General features: G+C 58.0%; 2 protein-coding genes across 4 annotated transcripts; one reads left to right on the forward strand and one right to left on the reverse strand.

Annotated features, from left to right (window-relative positions):
- The first annotated feature begins 702 nt into the window (after positions 1 to 702).
- PPP1CA (protein phosphatase 1 catalytic subunit alpha) lies at positions 703 to 4,005 on the forward strand. Its single transcript, XM_074371662.1, has 7 exons — positions 703 to 861; positions 1,351 to 1,482; positions 1,634 to 1,864; positions 2,499 to 2,603; positions 3,035 to 3,258; positions 3,341 to 3,475; positions 3,549 to 4,005. Exons 1-7 carry the CDS (start codon positions 807 to 809, stop codon positions 3,657 to 3,659), a joined length of 993 nt encoding a protein of 330 aa, XP_074227763.1. The 5' UTR covers positions 703 to 806; the 3' UTR covers positions 3,660 to 4,005.
- Positions 3,777 to 9,493, reverse strand: RAD9A (RAD9 checkpoint clamp component A). Of its 3 annotated transcripts, XM_074371660.1 has the most exons (11): positions 9,324 to 9,490; positions 9,176 to 9,246; positions 8,574 to 8,702; positions 8,021 to 8,135; positions 7,840 to 7,939; positions 6,356 to 6,465; positions 6,157 to 6,266; positions 6,005 to 6,069; positions 5,776 to 5,913; positions 4,800 to 5,007; positions 3,777 to 4,714 (listed from the first exon to the last, which is right to left on the reverse strand). In XM_074371660.1, the coding sequence occupies exons 1-11, from the start codon at positions 9,355 to 9,357 to the stop codon at positions 4,619 to 4,621; spliced, it is 1,176 nt and encodes a 391-aa protein (XP_074227761.1). In that variant the 5' UTR covers positions 9,358 to 9,490; the 3' UTR covers positions 3,777 to 4,618. The 3 variants fall into 3 exon arrangements, with proteins under 3 accessions (XP_074227761.1, XP_074227760.1, XP_074227762.1); XM_074371659.1 differs by having other exon boundaries at positions 6,005 to 6,266; positions 9,324 to 9,493; XM_074371661.1 differs by lacking the exon at positions 8,574 to 8,702 and having other exon boundaries at positions 9,324 to 9,492.
- Positions 9,494 to 15,380: the final 5,887 nt, after the last annotated feature.

Here is a 15,380-nt window from a genome sequence, read left to right on the forward strand (position 1 = left end):
TCCAATGAGAATTATGGTTTATTTAACGTTTGCTCTTTACAAAGTAGTACTTTTAACATGCACACAAGGCAGCATTACTATGCTGCTCAAAAGACAAAAATGAAACACACAGAAAATTAATTTAGTATACACCACAGGCAATGTGGACCAGAATGTGATCAGCGGTCAGCAACAGGTGTCTGGGTGGTCAGTTGTCCGGCGGCCACAGAGACTCAAGAAGTAGAGATCCTCCGTGAATGTGGCTTTGAGGCCCAGTCTTGGACCAGCCCCTTGCTATCTCTGAGCCTCAGTTTCCTTTCCTGTACTTCAAGGACTTAATTCGCAGTATTCGGAGAGGTGGTTACCAATGAGCTCACACCACCCTCCTGCCCCCGAAGAAAGAGAAAAACAACTTCCACAGTACTTCCGGTCCCATACCCTCCGAACAGGGGTGGGTGACTCCTCAAGGGCGGGACTAGACTCGACCTCGCCCCACGAAGCCCCGCCCACTGGGCAGGCTCCGCGCCAGAGTACGAATTCATTCCAAGTCCCGCCCCGCGACCGAGGCTCCGCCTCCCGAGCCTCCGCGGCCGCTGCTCTTGGCGTCCTGCGGAGGCGCTAGAGCGCTAGGGCAACGGGCGGGGCGGGGCGGGCGGCCGAGGAGGCGGGGCAGGCGGCCGAGGAGGCGGGGCGGCGGGCCGGGGCGGGCCGGGGCGGGCCGGGGCGGGCCAGGGTGGGCGGAAGGAGCGCCAGGCCGGAAGGAGTTAGAGGGAGGGCGGGAGGCAGGAGCGGGCCCGGAGCTGCTGGGCCAGAGCGGCGGCGCCGCCATGTCCGACAGCGAGAAGCTCAACCTGGACTCTATCATCGGGCGCCTGCTGGAAGGTTGGCCGGGTCGGGGGAGGTGGGCGCCCGCCGCGCCCTGGCCCCCTGCCCGGCCCGGAAGTGGCGCGCGGGTGGACCTGCCCCTCCTAGGGCTAGCTTAGACTGGGCGGGGACGGGCCGCGAGGTCCCGTGGCTGCAGCCGCTCCCCGAAGTCGCGGCGCGTCTGGGAGCAGGGCTGGGGGCTCACGGGTTGGCCTAGGCTTTTGGGGTGAGGGAGAAACACAAGAAGCCTAGCGCCCCAGGAAGGGGTCCTGCGCTATGAGATTTTGGGTAACAGGCCCCTGCGCACAGCAGCCCCCTCTCCAGTGCCTTGAGGGTAGTTGGGGTCCTGTCCCGGAGGCTTGAGGGGGGATCCCAGGAGGCTCAGCAGCGACAGCTGCCCCAAGGCAAGCAGGGGCCCAGGAAGCCGAGGTGTCCCAGAAGTGCCCATGGGGTCACCCGTGTTCTTGCCTGAGGGACCAGGGGCCTGACGCCTCATGCCACCCCCAGTGCAGGGCTCGCGGCCTGGAAAGAATGTCCAGCTGACAGAGAACGAGATCCGTGGTCTGTGCCTCAAATCCCGGGAGATTTTCCTGAGCCAGCCCATTCTTCTGGAGCTGGAGGCACCCCTCAAGATCTGTGGTGAGCCCCCTGCCCAGGCCCTTTTGTTTCCTTAAAGTGGCTTTGGCCCCCCCCTACAAAGTCCCTGGATCCCTCCTCCCTTGAACCCAACCCTGGCCCTGCATTCAAGTTTAGACTGCACCTAGTACTGACCTGGTTCTCTGGGTCACAGGTGACATCCACGGCCAGTACTACGACCTCCTGCGGCTGTTTGAGTACGGCGGCTTCCCTCCAGAGAGCAACTATCTGTTCCTGGGGGACTACGTGGACAGGGGCAAGCAGTCTTTGGAGACTATTTGCCTGCTGCTGGCCTATAAGATCAAGTACCCCGAGAACTTCTTCCTGCTCCGTGGGAATCACGAATGTGCCAGCATCAACCGCATTTACGGCTTCTACGATGAGTGTGAGTAGGCTTCAGGCCTGGGGCTGCCAAGGTCCTAAACGGCCCTGTCATTCAAGGGGATCCTCATGTTGGCCTGGTGGTAGGGGTATCCGTGTCTGACAAAAACTTGTCAGGCTGAGCTCAGTGAAGGCAGGGCCAGGCCAATTCATGTCTCTGGGCCCTGCCCCCCTCCCCCTGCTTTCCCCGCATGGATCCTGGCACTCCGGAGGGATCTGGTGAAGCTGGCTGAAGGGCTGCCACTATTCTAATGCAAGGCCTTGCCTGATGACATTTCCCTCTAGTACATCCGTTACTTAAGCACTTAGGAAGCTTGTCTGGACTGGACTCTGTTGGCCAGAAGCTGAGATAAACCAGACGTGGTCTTGGCCTGGCCCTCCTCATGTGCTGGGGGTGGGTGCCAACTCTGAGGTTGTTCCAAATTGTAACTGTGGGGTTCCTGGCAACTTGGCTGCTTTAGAAATTCCTCCTGGAAAGCTGGTAGGCAGTTGGGGGAGGGGGGTTTCCCTTCTCGCCTTCCATTCTCTTCTCCCTGCTGTGTCTGAACAGCACACAGTGTGCCTTGGAAGGCCCAGAGACCCAGGCTGAGGGTGGGGCAGACAGGCCTTCTCATGAGCCACCTCCTTCCTCTGGGCAGGCAAGAGACGCTACAACATTAAACTATGGAAAACCTTCACCGATTGCTTCAACTGCCTGCCTATCGCTGCCATTGTGGATGAGAAGATCTTCTGCTGCCATGGAGGTGAGGGCAGCTCTGGGGCACATAGTGAGGGGATGCTTAGCAAGAGCCTGGTCACATCCCTGGGGGCTTTGGGACAAAGGTGTTAGCTGGAGAATGTGTTCCCAGTCACATTCCAGCTCTCTCTGGAGTCATGGTTTGGGTATCACTTCTTCCACTAAGCACCCCCACACCCCAGCATTAGACTGCACTTACTATTGTGGCCTTGGCATCATGCATGGATGCTTTGTCTCCTTTCTCCAGGGAGCTTTGTGCTCCCTGAAAGGACAGGGACTTGAAGAGGTAGAAGGTGATGAGTTCTGCCTGTCAGGGCTCCCAGGAATCCAGGAGGGTGGAGGGGTAGGGAACAGGGGCTGATTGGCCAAGGCTTCCTGGAGGAAGGAGAGTCCTTGTTTTGAGGCTTCAGTAAACAACCTGCTCCCTGTGCCCCCCAGGCCTGTCCCCGGACCTGCAGTCCATGGAGCAGATTCGGCGTATCATGCGGCCCACAGACGTGCCTGACCAGGGCCTACTGTGTGACCTGCTATGGTCTGACCCTGACAAGGACGTGCAGGGCTGGGGCGAGAATGACCGTGGTGTCTCCTTTACCTTCGGGGCTGAGGTGGTGGCCAAGTTCCTGCACAAGCATGACTTGGACCTCATCTGTCGGGCACATCAGGTGGGCTGGCAGCTCTGGTTGGCTGGGAGTGGGGTCTGGGCAGCCAGCACCTGCTGAACCAACCACTCCCACCCTCATCCAGGTGGTAGAAGATGGCTATGAGTTCTTTGCCAAGCGGCAGCTGGTGACACTCTTCTCAGCTCCTAACTACTGTGGCGAGTTTGACAATGCAGGCGCCATGATGAGTGTGGATGAGACGCTCATGTGCTCCTTTCAGGTGGGGATGGGGACAGAAGGGGCCAAGGGCCTGTGGCTCAGCCTCATGAGTCTGACCAGCTTGTCTCTTTTAGATCCTCAAGCCCGCCGACAAGAACAAGGGGAAATACGGGCAGTTCAGTGGCCTGAACCCTGGAGGCCGGCCCATCACCCCACCCCGCAACTCCGCCAAAGCCAAGAAATAGCCTCCATGTGCCCGCCCTCTGCCCCAGATGGTGGATTGTACAGAAATCACATGGCTATAGAGGGGTCACGCTGGCCCCCCCAGGCCCACCTGTCACGGGGAACACGGAGCCTTGGTGTATTTTTTCTTTTTTTTTTTTTATGAATCAATAGCAGCATCCAATCCCCCACGGCTCTCTCTGCCTGCCTCGACAGTGGCTGCAGGCAGGATCCTGGGGCTGAGGCTGCAGCTCAGGGCAAAGCAGGGCCAGATTGTGGGTCTCAGGCCTTGTTTGGCCTCAGGGCTGGCAGCCGGATCCTGGGGCAACCCATCTGGTCTCTTGAATAAAGGTCAAAGCTGGATTCTCACTATGGCCTCTGTGTCCCTTGTCCCAAACACTGGGCCTGGCAACCCTTCTGCCCAGAGCCACTTGGAGGCTTACTGGGCATGGGGCCCCAGCCAGGAAAACTCCAGCCACACACTCAGGTCCACAGGGGCCCCTGGAATTCCAAGCCAAAGCCAGAGAGTATTGGAAAAGCAAGCAAAAGTATCTGTGCCAGCCACAGGGGTTTCTAGAGGTGTGCCCAGGATTTGAGGAAGGGACAGGTCATGATTAGCAGAGAAAATGAAGCCCCACTGTGGTTTTTTTTTTTTTCCCCCTTAGGGAGGTGGGCTTAGAGGGCAGGCTCTAGCCCTGGCTATACACCTGGCTGGATTAAGAGGTGAGGGACCTCCTGGCAGGTGGCAGCTCAACACAGAGCCTGGGAACAGACATGACTTGGGGCTAGAGGGAAATGACAGGACCCCGGCCAGTCACAGACAGCCAGGCAGGGCCTGGGGGAGGCTGCAGGACCAGCCAGCTCAGCTCCAGCACAGCCCACCTTTGCCACCCACCCAGGAGGAGAGCTGGCCCTGTCCCTGCTGGCACTGGGGAGAGGCGGAGGCTGGGGCTGCATCTAGTCCAGTCCTCCCAACAGGGGTTCAGCCTTCACCCTCACTGTCTTCAGCCAGCACAGGGCTGGGGCCCTGGGGAGAGTGTGCAGGGGCCAGGATGGAGCCAAAGAACAGCGAGCGGAACTGGGAAGAGAACAGAGGAAGCCGAGTGAGTTCTAGAGGCTGTTCCCTCCTCCTCCTCCTCCCCATCTCTGTCTCCAGCCCCTACCTTCTTGGGTGGGGGAGTCCCAGGCACTGTGCTGGGCTCAGCATCATCTTCCTCCTCTGAGCAGGGGCCAGGGCTACAGTGGGGCTGGAGGCCAGGTGAAAGGGAGATGGAGGGCAGTGCCCGCGAGCCCTCACTGCCCACGGAGGTTTCCATGGCAATCATGTAAGAGTCAATGTCGTCAAAGGCAAAGTCATCCAGGTGGGGTGTACTGTAGGCAGAGACAACATCAGCAGAGAACTGGGAGGGAAGTGGGGTACAGAGGCAGGGCCCCACCTTAGAGGGCTCGGGGGGGGGGGGGGGGCGGGCGGCTGCAGGGGCCTTGTGACTATTGGTGACCTCTTGGTTTTACTACTTCCTGGTTTGGTTGGAGGGGAGGGGATGCAGGGGTTAAGTAGCTGCTTCCTGGAAGGGGCGGACCTGGAATCCTTTCCTCAGAGTTCAGGTAGAGGCCTGAGGGAGGCATCCCGGCAGCCAGATTAGCTCAGCAGGGGGAGGGGAGCAGCAAGTCCTGTGAGCTGGGCCACCTGGGGGCCAAGCCCCCACCTTCCCAGGAGACAGGAACTGGAGAACACTGGGGCCCAGGGACATGCTGGGCGGGTGGCCAGACCAAACTTCCTCTGCTTCAACTACACTGGGCCCATCCTTCCCCAACCCACCTGCCCTTTCAGCCACCTGCTTCCCCCATCCCAAGCAACCCCCTGCCTCCCAGCAGCCCTTTCCCTCCTAGGCCTGGGACAAGGCTCAAGGGGAGGCCTCAGCCAGAGAAGGAAGCCAGCCCGACCTCGGGACACTTCCCTGGGTAGGAGGGGTCTGAGTACAGCTGACTGGTGAGGCTGAGCCTGTAGGGGCTGGGGCCTGACAGGAAGTGGGGGCGGGTGGGGGGGAGTGGGGGGTTGTGTAGAAGCTGGAAGCAGCAGGCTCAGGCCAGGGTGCACAGAGGTGGGGTGGGGGAGGAATGGGTGGGTGGGCGCTCTACCTGTGAGCCTGAAGTGGAGGTGCTGGCCGCTGGAGCTGTGGGGAGTGCAGATCCTGGGCGTGCAGGTCTGGCTCTAAGAGCGTGGCCAGGACAAAGTGGCCCTCCAGCAGAGAGTCCTCGATGGCAAAGATGGCTGGCCTGGGCAGGTGATGGGTCCAGGCACGGTCAAGGCCCTTTGGCTCCTGGCATCCCAGAACCCTCCCCTCCCTGTCCTGAGGCTGGGAATTACCTGCCCGGAGCATCGAAGTAAATGCTGAGAGACAAGTTTGCTGACTCTGCGAAGCTCAGGAGCCCCTGGGAAGGGAGAGGCAGAGCAGTGAGGCCCTGGGCGCGGCAGGGCGGAGAGTGGACAGGGTGGTGAGTGTGTACGGGGGGCCTCACCCGGAATTCCTTGAGGCAGAAAGTGATGGCTACCCCTTCCTGGGCCTGTAGCTGCTGGAAATCCTCCTCCCCGATGCTCATCTCAGTCACCATGGCTTTGACGGTGCTGTCTATGGGGGCAGGAACAGGAGGAACCTGGACCCAACCCCTTCCCACCCCATCTCTGCTCCCTGTGCCGGGCCGTGTCTGGCTCCCTCACCTGCCTCCTCCTCCTGGTAGCTACGCAAGATGACCCTGCGGCCGCGGCCAATGCCCAGTGTCACTTCGGCCAGTGCGGGGGGGAAAGGCAGAACAGCCTCCCCCAGGACCCTGTGAGGAGGGCACAGCATTACACCCAAGGCTCAGTCCTGCCCAGTGGCTCTGCTCTCAGAGGCAGGGCAGTGACACACCAACATCCAAAGAGAACCCAACCAGGCCTTGCATGTCCGAGGAAGGGGACAGGAGAAGCAGGACACGGTTCCTGCCCCATCAAACGTTTCCAGGCTGTTGTGGCAGAGAAGCCTGCTTGCAAGAGATGGGGCAGACAAGAGCGGAGCCCAGAAAAGGATGGGCTGTTCGGACTGAACCAAACCAGGCAGGCAGCACCTGTCCACCCAGGGGTGGGAGACCATACCCATACTGTCCGCATAAACCCGGCCTTCAGAAAGAGCCCTCAGATCCTTGTCTAGTAGGATTTAATATTTACAGGTGAAAAGAAGACATCTGGAATTTACCTCAAGGCAACTGTAACAGGAGTTGGCATCTACTTTTATGTACATTTGAAATTGTTCATAAAAAAGAGAAACAATTGCTCATTTAAAGAAAGAAAGAAAAAAAACCCCAAGACTCAGACCAGAGACTGATTCCATCTTTCTTTACCCAAATCCTGGTCTATATCAACAGAACTAAGAAAATCAGAAAGTCAGAACCCAAAGGGACCTGCCAGTTACCATGTCCTACACTACCAAGAGAAAAGAAACAGAAGACCTTGGGTAACTCGAAGGCAAGCAGCATCCAGCGTGTGGGGTGGGGAGGGAAGAGGAGCCACTCCTCTCTACGCTAGTCTTTGCCAGGGACCTTTGCATTCACTGGAGTCCCCATCTCCCAGGCCCTGCACAGCTCCCCGGTGCTCTGTGCCCAGAGAGGCTCCACTCCTACAGCTGCTTATCCAGGCAGCCCTCCTGGACCACAACCTCCCCGCCCAGCCTCCTGCCTTGGCCTGGGGACTCCAAGACTATATACAGCCCGGTCGGGTATGAAGAGAGGCTGCCCTTGAATGGGAAACATCCCCAAGAGGACAACCAGGACAGAGAAGGATTATGAGTCTCTGAGCCATAAAAATTAAGGGACCTTCCAGGGTGCTCAGGTCAGAGGAGATTTGAGGGCAGGTCAGACACCTGCTCTCTAAAAGAGGAGTCAGAATGGGTCTGAGTGGTCAGAAAGCCAAGCCAGAACTGTGAGGTGGAGAATACAGGCTCCGGAAGACAGCGAGGAGCATGGAACAGGGGAGCGCCTGCCCTCCTCACTCCATCCTCTCCCTGTAAAGAGTCAGAGAAGGAACTGAAAGCGAACGGAGCTGGATGAACTCTGAGGTTCACAGAAATTCTGTGAAGATGGAGGAGGGACCTTTTTAAACTGACCCCTGAGGCCCCAAAATGGAAGAGAGAAACCTAGGGCTCAGCCTGCAGCCAGGGGCGTGCTCACCTTGCCGGGGCACGGAGCACGTGGGGGCACAAGGCTGGGTCGAAGACAGCCTGCAGGGACTCGCAGTCCTGGAAGGACAGGTTGTGAGTCTTCCTCACCCCTGGATGGGCAGACAGCGTCTCAGTGGGCCCCGCCAACCTCCACCCCCGCACCCTAAGGACCCAGCCAGTTGCTCACTCACCGTATTTGCAGTGCAGCTGAACTACCAGGCGGCTGCTCCTGCCATTCAGGGAGATGCAGCATTTCTCCACGGTCTTCTCCAGCATCGCCAGCGAGCGGAAGACAGACAGGAACGACTGAGTGGGGAAAACACATCAGCCCAGTATTGCGTCTCCACCAACCAACTCTCACATCCCCTCAGGCCCTGGCAACATCGTGGGCTCAGCCCTGTCACACCAGGAACGGACCTCCCACACATGCAGACATTTATGCCCTTCCAAACCTTTGTGCTGTTCCCCTCGTCTAATGCCCTGAAAGACCTGTTTACTTTTTAAGGACCAACTTGAATGTCATCACTCTCTCAAGGTCTCCGGCAGAATCAATTACCCTCTCCATATCTCCTGTTACCCTCTGTGGATGTCTTCGCTATGCGCCCCCTCACTGCATTTTATACTGGATTGCTCCTACGTACATCTCTGTCCCCAGCTGGCGTCTACTGTGTGCCCCAGAGCGCACGCACTGCTGTTAGCGGTTCCTGAGGGAATGAGCTGCCACTTCTGAGGGAAGGGCCTCACCTTCATCAAGATCTTACAGCGCAGCGGGTCCTGACCAGGGGTGGCCGCCTGGTACTGCTGGAAGAAGAGCGGGGCAAAGAGGAAGCAGGCATAGGCAGAGCGGGAGGAGTTCACAGTCCGGAGGGAGAGCTGGGCCAGGAGAAGCAGGGAGCGGGATGCAGTCATCAGCAGTGACAGGCCCAGCTCTCGGCTGGCTTTTGCTCACACACTTGCCCTAATGTCCTCCACTTCCACCATCATCTGTTGAAATCCTCCCTCTCCTTCCAGTCAGCAGGTACCTTCGCCATGAAGCCTTCCCTGAGTCGGCCTCCCACCGCTCCCACAGCAAGGGCTCCACCCAACGGGCCCAGCACGCTCGGCCTTTTACCTAGTTACCCCCACCCGCCACCAGGCACCGGGCACTTCTGGGGACTAAATGCTCTCAATTCACACACCAGCCTGGGAACATGACAGAGCCCAAACTGATGCCCCAGCAACAGGAGAGGAAACTAACTCAGCAGACAAATCTTCCCACCGGCATCCTGCCTGATGCGAGCGAGACTCGAGCCCAGGTTAGGGTTCCCAGTTGGAATCTTACCCACCCCAATACCCTGGCTCCTCACCCCGTCTTCCAAGGGCTCCAGGTAGAGTTCATCCCCTATTCGGGACAGGGAGTGCACGGCCTTGCCGAGCACTGCGGGAAAGAGAGGAGAAACATCAGTTGGGCTGGCGCACTGGGCCGTCCCAGCCCGCAGGCCAGCCCCAACTCACCCTTTACGTTGCCGCCCGTGACCAGACACTTCATGCTGCCCCTCGCGACCGGGCTCAGACTGGCGCCGACCCCACACTGGGCCCCCGCTCGCTGCTTCCCTCCAGGTCTCGCCTGCCGCAGCGGATGCCGGGGGTTCCCTTCCCGCGCACCGCCCCCGGCAGCCCCGCCCCCGCCTCCTCATTGGGCCGCAAGCACGCACCTCCGTCACGTGAGAAAAACGTTCCGCCGGCTGCGCATCACGTGATGGAGTCCTGCCGGTGGCGAGCCCTGGTCACGTGAGCGCCAATCACCGCCTCTTGTGGTCCAGGCCCACCCTCCGCCCTTCCGCGCCCCTGGGGGAGCCGGTCTCGTCAGCTGAGCCCCGCGCGGCTGCGCACCCGAGCGCGAGGAGCCCCGAGGTCGCGGGGGAGCCTGAGATGTACGGGCGAGCCCCGCTGGGTCACTAATTTAGTACGGATTTCCTGGGCGTTTATCGGTTCAAAGCAAGACCGTCCGCATCCAGGCCGGGGACACAGACAGAAGCAGCAACCACCACCTGTAAAAATAAATTAAAGCAATTTGCGGCAGGATCCTGGGGTGGGAAGTAGCTGTTGGCTATGGCTTCGAGGATCCTTCGTTGATCCTGAAGAACAGAAGATGCTCCGGGCAGAAAGGGGTAGAACGGTGTGGCTGGCAGGGGAAAACGACAGTAGAGACTCAGCGGGTCGTGGGGCTTTGCCCCTTTGGGAGGGACGTGGGTCTGTGAGAGGAGGGGTGGGTCTATGAGAGGAGGGGTGGTGGTCGCCAAATGATGAGGATCACTGATGGGAAGCACTGGAAACGTTGTATGAGGGTAGACTTATGCTATGTGGCCATTTAAGAAAGACCAAGGGATTGCAAAGGAGGGGGTTCAGCAGCTGGGCAGGTCTTCCCCTGGCCCCGGGCCTCAGTTACCGGGTGTGTGAAGTGGAAGGGAAGTCCCAGAGGGGCTTTCTGACCTCTAGTTCCTTAGAGGGGCAGCGCCCGGTTCTATAGTGCTTTGAAGGGCCCTGGGCATCCCTGTGTTCCTTTATGGCCTACCTGGCCTTACCCCTCTAGTACTGACTGCAGTGAGGAAGCCATATTCATTCGTCTGTGAGCCCCTTGCCCTCCTGCTCCTGGCCTGGCTCCCACTTCTAGACCCCACTTTCCTTGCCTTCAGCTCCCCTCCCTCACCAGGTTTCCCTAGGGTACTGGGGGAGATTATTCTTGCTTTCTGAGGGAATCAGGTAAATGATACCACCTCTACCCAGGCATTTAGGTCACAAAGTGGGAGTCATCCTTGACCCCATGCTCTCCCACACCCTGCACATTACCCACCTTCAGCAAGCCTTGACTGCTCTGCCACCCGAACAGATGGCAACTTCACCCTCCTCTTCCATGTTCACAGCCATCAGCCTGGCTCAGGCCATCACTTCTCACATGAGTGGTCCCCTGCCTCCAGCCTGTCTCCTCCAGTTCACTCTGTACAGCACCGAAATGACCTTTCTAAAATACCAATTGTGCCACGCCTCTCCTTTGTTTAAACCCTGCAGTGGCTTTCAACTATTACCCTTGCCATAACATCCAAACTCCTTACCCAAAAGGAGCTGGCCCCACCCATCTCTCCACCTGTCTCTGGCTTTCCTGTGTAGCCATGCTGGCCCAGTCAGTTCCCTGAACCAACCACATCCTTTTCCGCCTTGGGTTCTCTCTGTACATGCTGTCCCCACCACTTGGAATGCTCTTCCCACTTTTCACACGCTGGCTCCTTCTCTTCCTAGGGCTCAGCTTCAGTGGCCCACCCTCCGATGGGCCTTTTCTGCCTCCCCCTCCACCACCCCTCTGCTGTCTGGGTAAGCCTTTACTCTGGGTTGTCCACAGCGCTGATCACAACTCAGCCTTATTTCATACATATCTACTTTAATCCCTGTCTTCCCTACTCGTGTGTCAGTCCCATAAGGGCTGGGACCAAGTCTCTTGTTTGTTGCTCTGTCCCTGTACCTCGCACGGGGCCTGGCCCTCAGGAGGTGACCAGTATGTGCTCAATGGCTAGATGTGTGAAGCTGAGTTGCCTCTGGTTCCCACTTAGTATGATACTGTGATGAAAGAAACAAATCCAGCTTCCAGCCTCTGCCCACAGCCCCACCCTGCCCTGGACAATAGCTCTCTCCCCACATTCTGTCCAGAAAGCCCCAAATAACCTAGCATTATTATCCCCTTCCTTATTTCTCCTCCTTCTCTGTGGGTCTCTCTCTTTGTCTCAGTGAAACTCAGCGTAGCCTTCACGGCTTCTCCACCTCTTCCCCACAGCCATTACCTGAGCATCCCAACTGGAACAGGAGGTAGGTGCCAAAGCCCCCTGGGAAGCAGGGAGGGGAAGCTGTGACTCATCACACAGTTGTGTCCCTGTCCCTGACACCTATGGGGCTGTGGGGTCCTTTGGCCTGGAGGTCTTTGAAGCAAGGCCCAGGGGAGGAGGCGAGGGAAACAGACTCTGTTAGGACTTTTAATAACTCTTTCTTCAGCTGCACACACCTGCAGAAGTTTAGGAATTGCCTGACACTTCTGAAGGGCTCAGATAACAGAAAGAAGCCTAGAGTCCTGGGTTTCCAGCCTGTGCTTCAGCACCCACCTGCTGTGTGACTTTGTGCAAATCCCTCCTGTCTCTGTGGCTGTAGAACGTGGTTGGTGGCAGGAGATGCTTACTGAGGTCCCTTCCAACGTTGACCTGCTGTGACTTCCCAGGGGGCCCTCCAGCTTCCCTGAGCCCCTCACCCAGCCACAGCTCTGGAGAGGAGCTGGAATTGGTTGTCCTGATTCCCCCAGGCTAGGGGGCTGGAAGGGGGCTCTCCAATCAGAGGCCAAGCATCCTCTCCAGGCTTGCAGGTGGCAAAGCAAGGAACACCTTTCAGGTCTGGAAGGAAGGACGTGCAGTGGGGGGATGGGAACTTTGTGACTCCAGCCCTATTCACAGATAGCTTCCAGCAAGTCAAGGCCTTTGTCTGCGCCTGAGTTTCCTCCTTGATAAAGTGAGGAGATTGGATGAGATACTCTCAAGATCCTTATAAATCTCAAATTTTTAGTCTTCGCTGCATCCCACATTAGAGTTGGCTTCCTACAAGTACACACTTATGTGAATATGTGAGAACGTGTGTGTGTGTGTGTTGTGGGTGGATACGGAATAGAGGGAGGTGGTTATCATTTCAAATTTTTAAAATAATTATCTGACTGGAAACTTCTTCCTCCCTTCAACTGTCACTTCTCATCCAATTTTTTAGGTTTGACATGGCAGAATCCTCAGAGCTCAGTAATTCATTCATTTGACACACGTTAGACACTTTCTAAGCGTGGGAAAGAGAGCCCAGGACAAAAATCCCTGCCCTCGTGGGCTTCTGCTCGACTGGAGAGAGACAGATGAGGGGGAGTGACTGCCACGGCTCTGATGGCGTCTGCTGGGCTGTGCACACACACGGATGAGATTTGCACGGTTACTCTGGGGTTACCAAGTGGGCAGAGGAGCTCTGAGTTGCTGGGGTACTGAGCTGGTGGGGCGGTATAATGCATTTGTGGCACACTGGGTGCTTTCAGCCCCACAGGCAAGCCCTGCCCAGGCCTTTCTTGTTCCCCGGCTTTTCTCCCAGCAACCAGAAAAGGCTTGGCACATGGCAGTGGTTTAATAAAACATGTTGGATGACCGAAGGGTTTAGGATTCAGAAAGATTCCAAGACTTGAGCCTGGGTTGTCTGTCGAGGTGGACAAGGGGGTTCTAGGCACCAGGCTGCCCAGGTCTGAATCCTGGCTCCATCACTCTCAGGCAGTGTGCAAATGGATGCATTGCTTATATTCCCTGCGCCTCAGTTTCCTCATCTAAATTGAGGGAGGAGGGATAACAGTCCTGACCTCAGAGGGCGGTGGTGAGGATTAACATAACCAGCGTTCGTAAAGCTCTTAGCACACATCGTCCGTGTCACTGTTGTTGTTATTGCTGTGTGCTGTCCCCACCATCTCTGGAGTGTACCCTCCAGTTTCTAGGGGATTCTCTGGTCAGGACCAGGGACAAAATCAATCATCAGCACAGACGAGGCCAGGGTGAGTCCACAGCAGGAATGCGGGAGGGAAGTTCCCACGCAGAAACATCACAGAGGGATGATCTGGAGGCCAGGAACTGGAAATACTCAGAGAATTAGGGTGGGGACAGAAGTCGGCCCAGGGAATAGGTGCGTGGGGGGGCTGGGTGCTGCCCCTTGGGCCCTCGGTGCCCTCTGCCTTGTGAGGAGGGTGTGAGCCCCTGCTGTCTCTGCTGGCTGCTGGAGGCTGGCACGAGGCAGCCACTGCGCCCACAACGCCAGCTCCAGGCACAGATGAGGGACCAGGGCTGGGGGTCGAGGGGAGACGGGGTGGAATTTTTTAAACCCACAGACGGGAAGGGGGAAGCTCAGGCTTGTTCACCAAAACCTGGCAGGCTGGAGTTACAGGGCCCCCTTGGAGTGCAAGTGAGGTAAGTTTAGGACAAATCAAAGGCAGCGCACTTCACCCAGCAGGGGAGGACACCGATGGAACTCATTACCCCAAGATGTGGTCTCGGCTGGAAGTATAAATAGCTGCACAAAAGGTTTAGATAAATCTGTGGATGACAGCTCCATTCATGGGTTAGAAGGGGAAGGAGGCTATTTGGGGCCTGCTGGCCCATGGGGAAGGCATCGGGGAGGCGACCTGGCCTCCCTAAGACTACCCCTCCGGGACCCTGCTGGAGGCAGGCTTCACGCCACCAGGGCCCAGGAAGCAGTGTCAGTGTTCCTACAGCTGGAGTCCCCAGGCCCTTTCCTCACTGCCCCCAGTGCTTGCCATCCACTCTTCGGGGAGACGTGGGCACTGCCAGGTCTGGGGAGAGCAGCCAGGCCCGGCTGTCCCCTAAGGGACCAGCAGAGGGAGACAGACACCGCGTCCAGTCCCAGCTTCCAGAACAGAAGCTTCCCTGTTCTGCCTCAGAGGGCAGGCAAGCACCCAAGGGTCCCAGCTCAGGGCTCAACACCGGGTAGGGGCCCAAGGAGAGAGGGGGCCGAGGAGGTGTCCTCCCTGGCCGAGATGGGCTTACTGCAGGGCAGGTGGAGGAGGGGAGCCTTCAGGGAACTGGGGGCAGGGCAGGGAGGAGGCCGCTAAGAGCAGGGCGGCTGTGCAGCCATCTTGCCCTCTGTGCCCGCAGCCCCAAGCCCTGGGGTAGGCAGGCAGTCTGCAGGTCTCAGTAGGCCCTGCCACTCCACAGGGCACATACAGGAGGTGCTCCAGAGAGCCCTGCGGGGTGACTGGGCCCTATGGGCCTGAGTGCCAGCTCCTCCTCATCCCAGGAACCAGTTCCAGGCCAGGTGCTGTTCCCACTCTGGCTGCTTGGCTTCTCCACAGCCGCTCGCAAGGTCGCCTTCCCAATCCTCTGACCTCTCCCTTCTCTCCCTTCTCCCACCTTTCCAAGCTCCTTACTCCCTGTTTCACTGAGCAAATTTTGCAGGGGTCAACGGCTGGACCTGATGTGTGCTCAGAGTGCTCTGTGGGAGGTCACGGGGTGGGCTTCAGAAAGACGCCTGTGGGGGCCGGCAAGGGATGAGCTCCTCACAACCCAAGCTCCCACGTCTCACAGACAGAATGGGGCTGGCCCCTGGCACAGCCAGGGTCGGTCAGCTCCCCCTGCCCCAAGCGCAGCCCCCTTTTACACACTGAACCCCCTCTGAGGAGGCTGTCTGGGATGCCAAGGCAAAGGCTCAGGATCATTTCTCACTAGAGGAAAGTTGAGCTGGGGCCCAACCCTAGAACTCTAGAGTTTTGTATGTGTGCCCGGCATGGGGATTCAGCGTGGGGCTGGTGGGGACAGGCCTCAGGAAGAAGGCAGAATGGAAAGAAGAGAGAAGGTGTAGGCGAGGAGACTCGGGGGCTTACACGGGGGCATCATTAGCAGAGGTGGGAGGACAGGGCATGAAGGGTGGATAACAGTAATATTTAACATTATCATGTGTTAAGCGCCAGAGAGTTGACTTGTGCTAACTCCATCTTCCCTTATTCTGAAG

Source organism: Camelus bactrianus, chromosome 10 (assembly GCF_048773025.1).
Source record: "Camelus bactrianus isolate YW-2024 breed Bactrian camel chromosome 10, ASM4877302v1, whole genome shotgun sequence".
In the NCBI taxonomy this organism is placed as follows: domain Eukaryota; kingdom Metazoa; phylum Chordata; class Mammalia; order Artiodactyla; family Camelidae; genus Camelus; species Camelus bactrianus.

What these genes read in the sequence shown, in the direction of transcription:
- PPP1CA (XM_074371662.1), top strand. Translation starts at nt 807, where the DNA reads ATGTCCGACAGCGAGAAGCTCAACCTGGACTCTATCATCGGGCGCCTG. An exon ending in CATCGGGCGCCTGCTGGAAG is followed by an intron (nt 862 to 1,350) that starts GTTGGCCGGGTC and finishes TGCCACCCCCAG; the next exon opens with TGCAGGGCTCGCGGCCTGGA. An exon ending in GATCTTCTGCTGCCATGGAG is followed by an intron (nt 2,604 to 3,034) that starts GTGAGGGCAGCT and finishes TGTGCCCCCCAG; the next exon opens with GCCTGTCCCCGGACCTGCAG.
- RAD9A (XM_074371659.1), bottom strand. Translation starts at nt 9,357, where the DNA reads ATGAAGTGTCTGGTCACGGGCGGCAACGTAAAGG. An exon ending in TCAGCTGCACTGCAAATACG is followed by an intron (nt 7,940 to 8,020) that starts GTGAGTGAGCAA and finishes CTGCCCATCCAG; the next exon opens with GGGTGAGGAAGACTCACAAC. An exon ending in TACTTCGATGCTCCGGGCAG is followed by an intron (nt 5,914 to 6,004) that starts GTAATTCCCAGC and finishes TCACCTGCCCAG; the next exon opens with GCCAGCCATCTTTGCCATCG.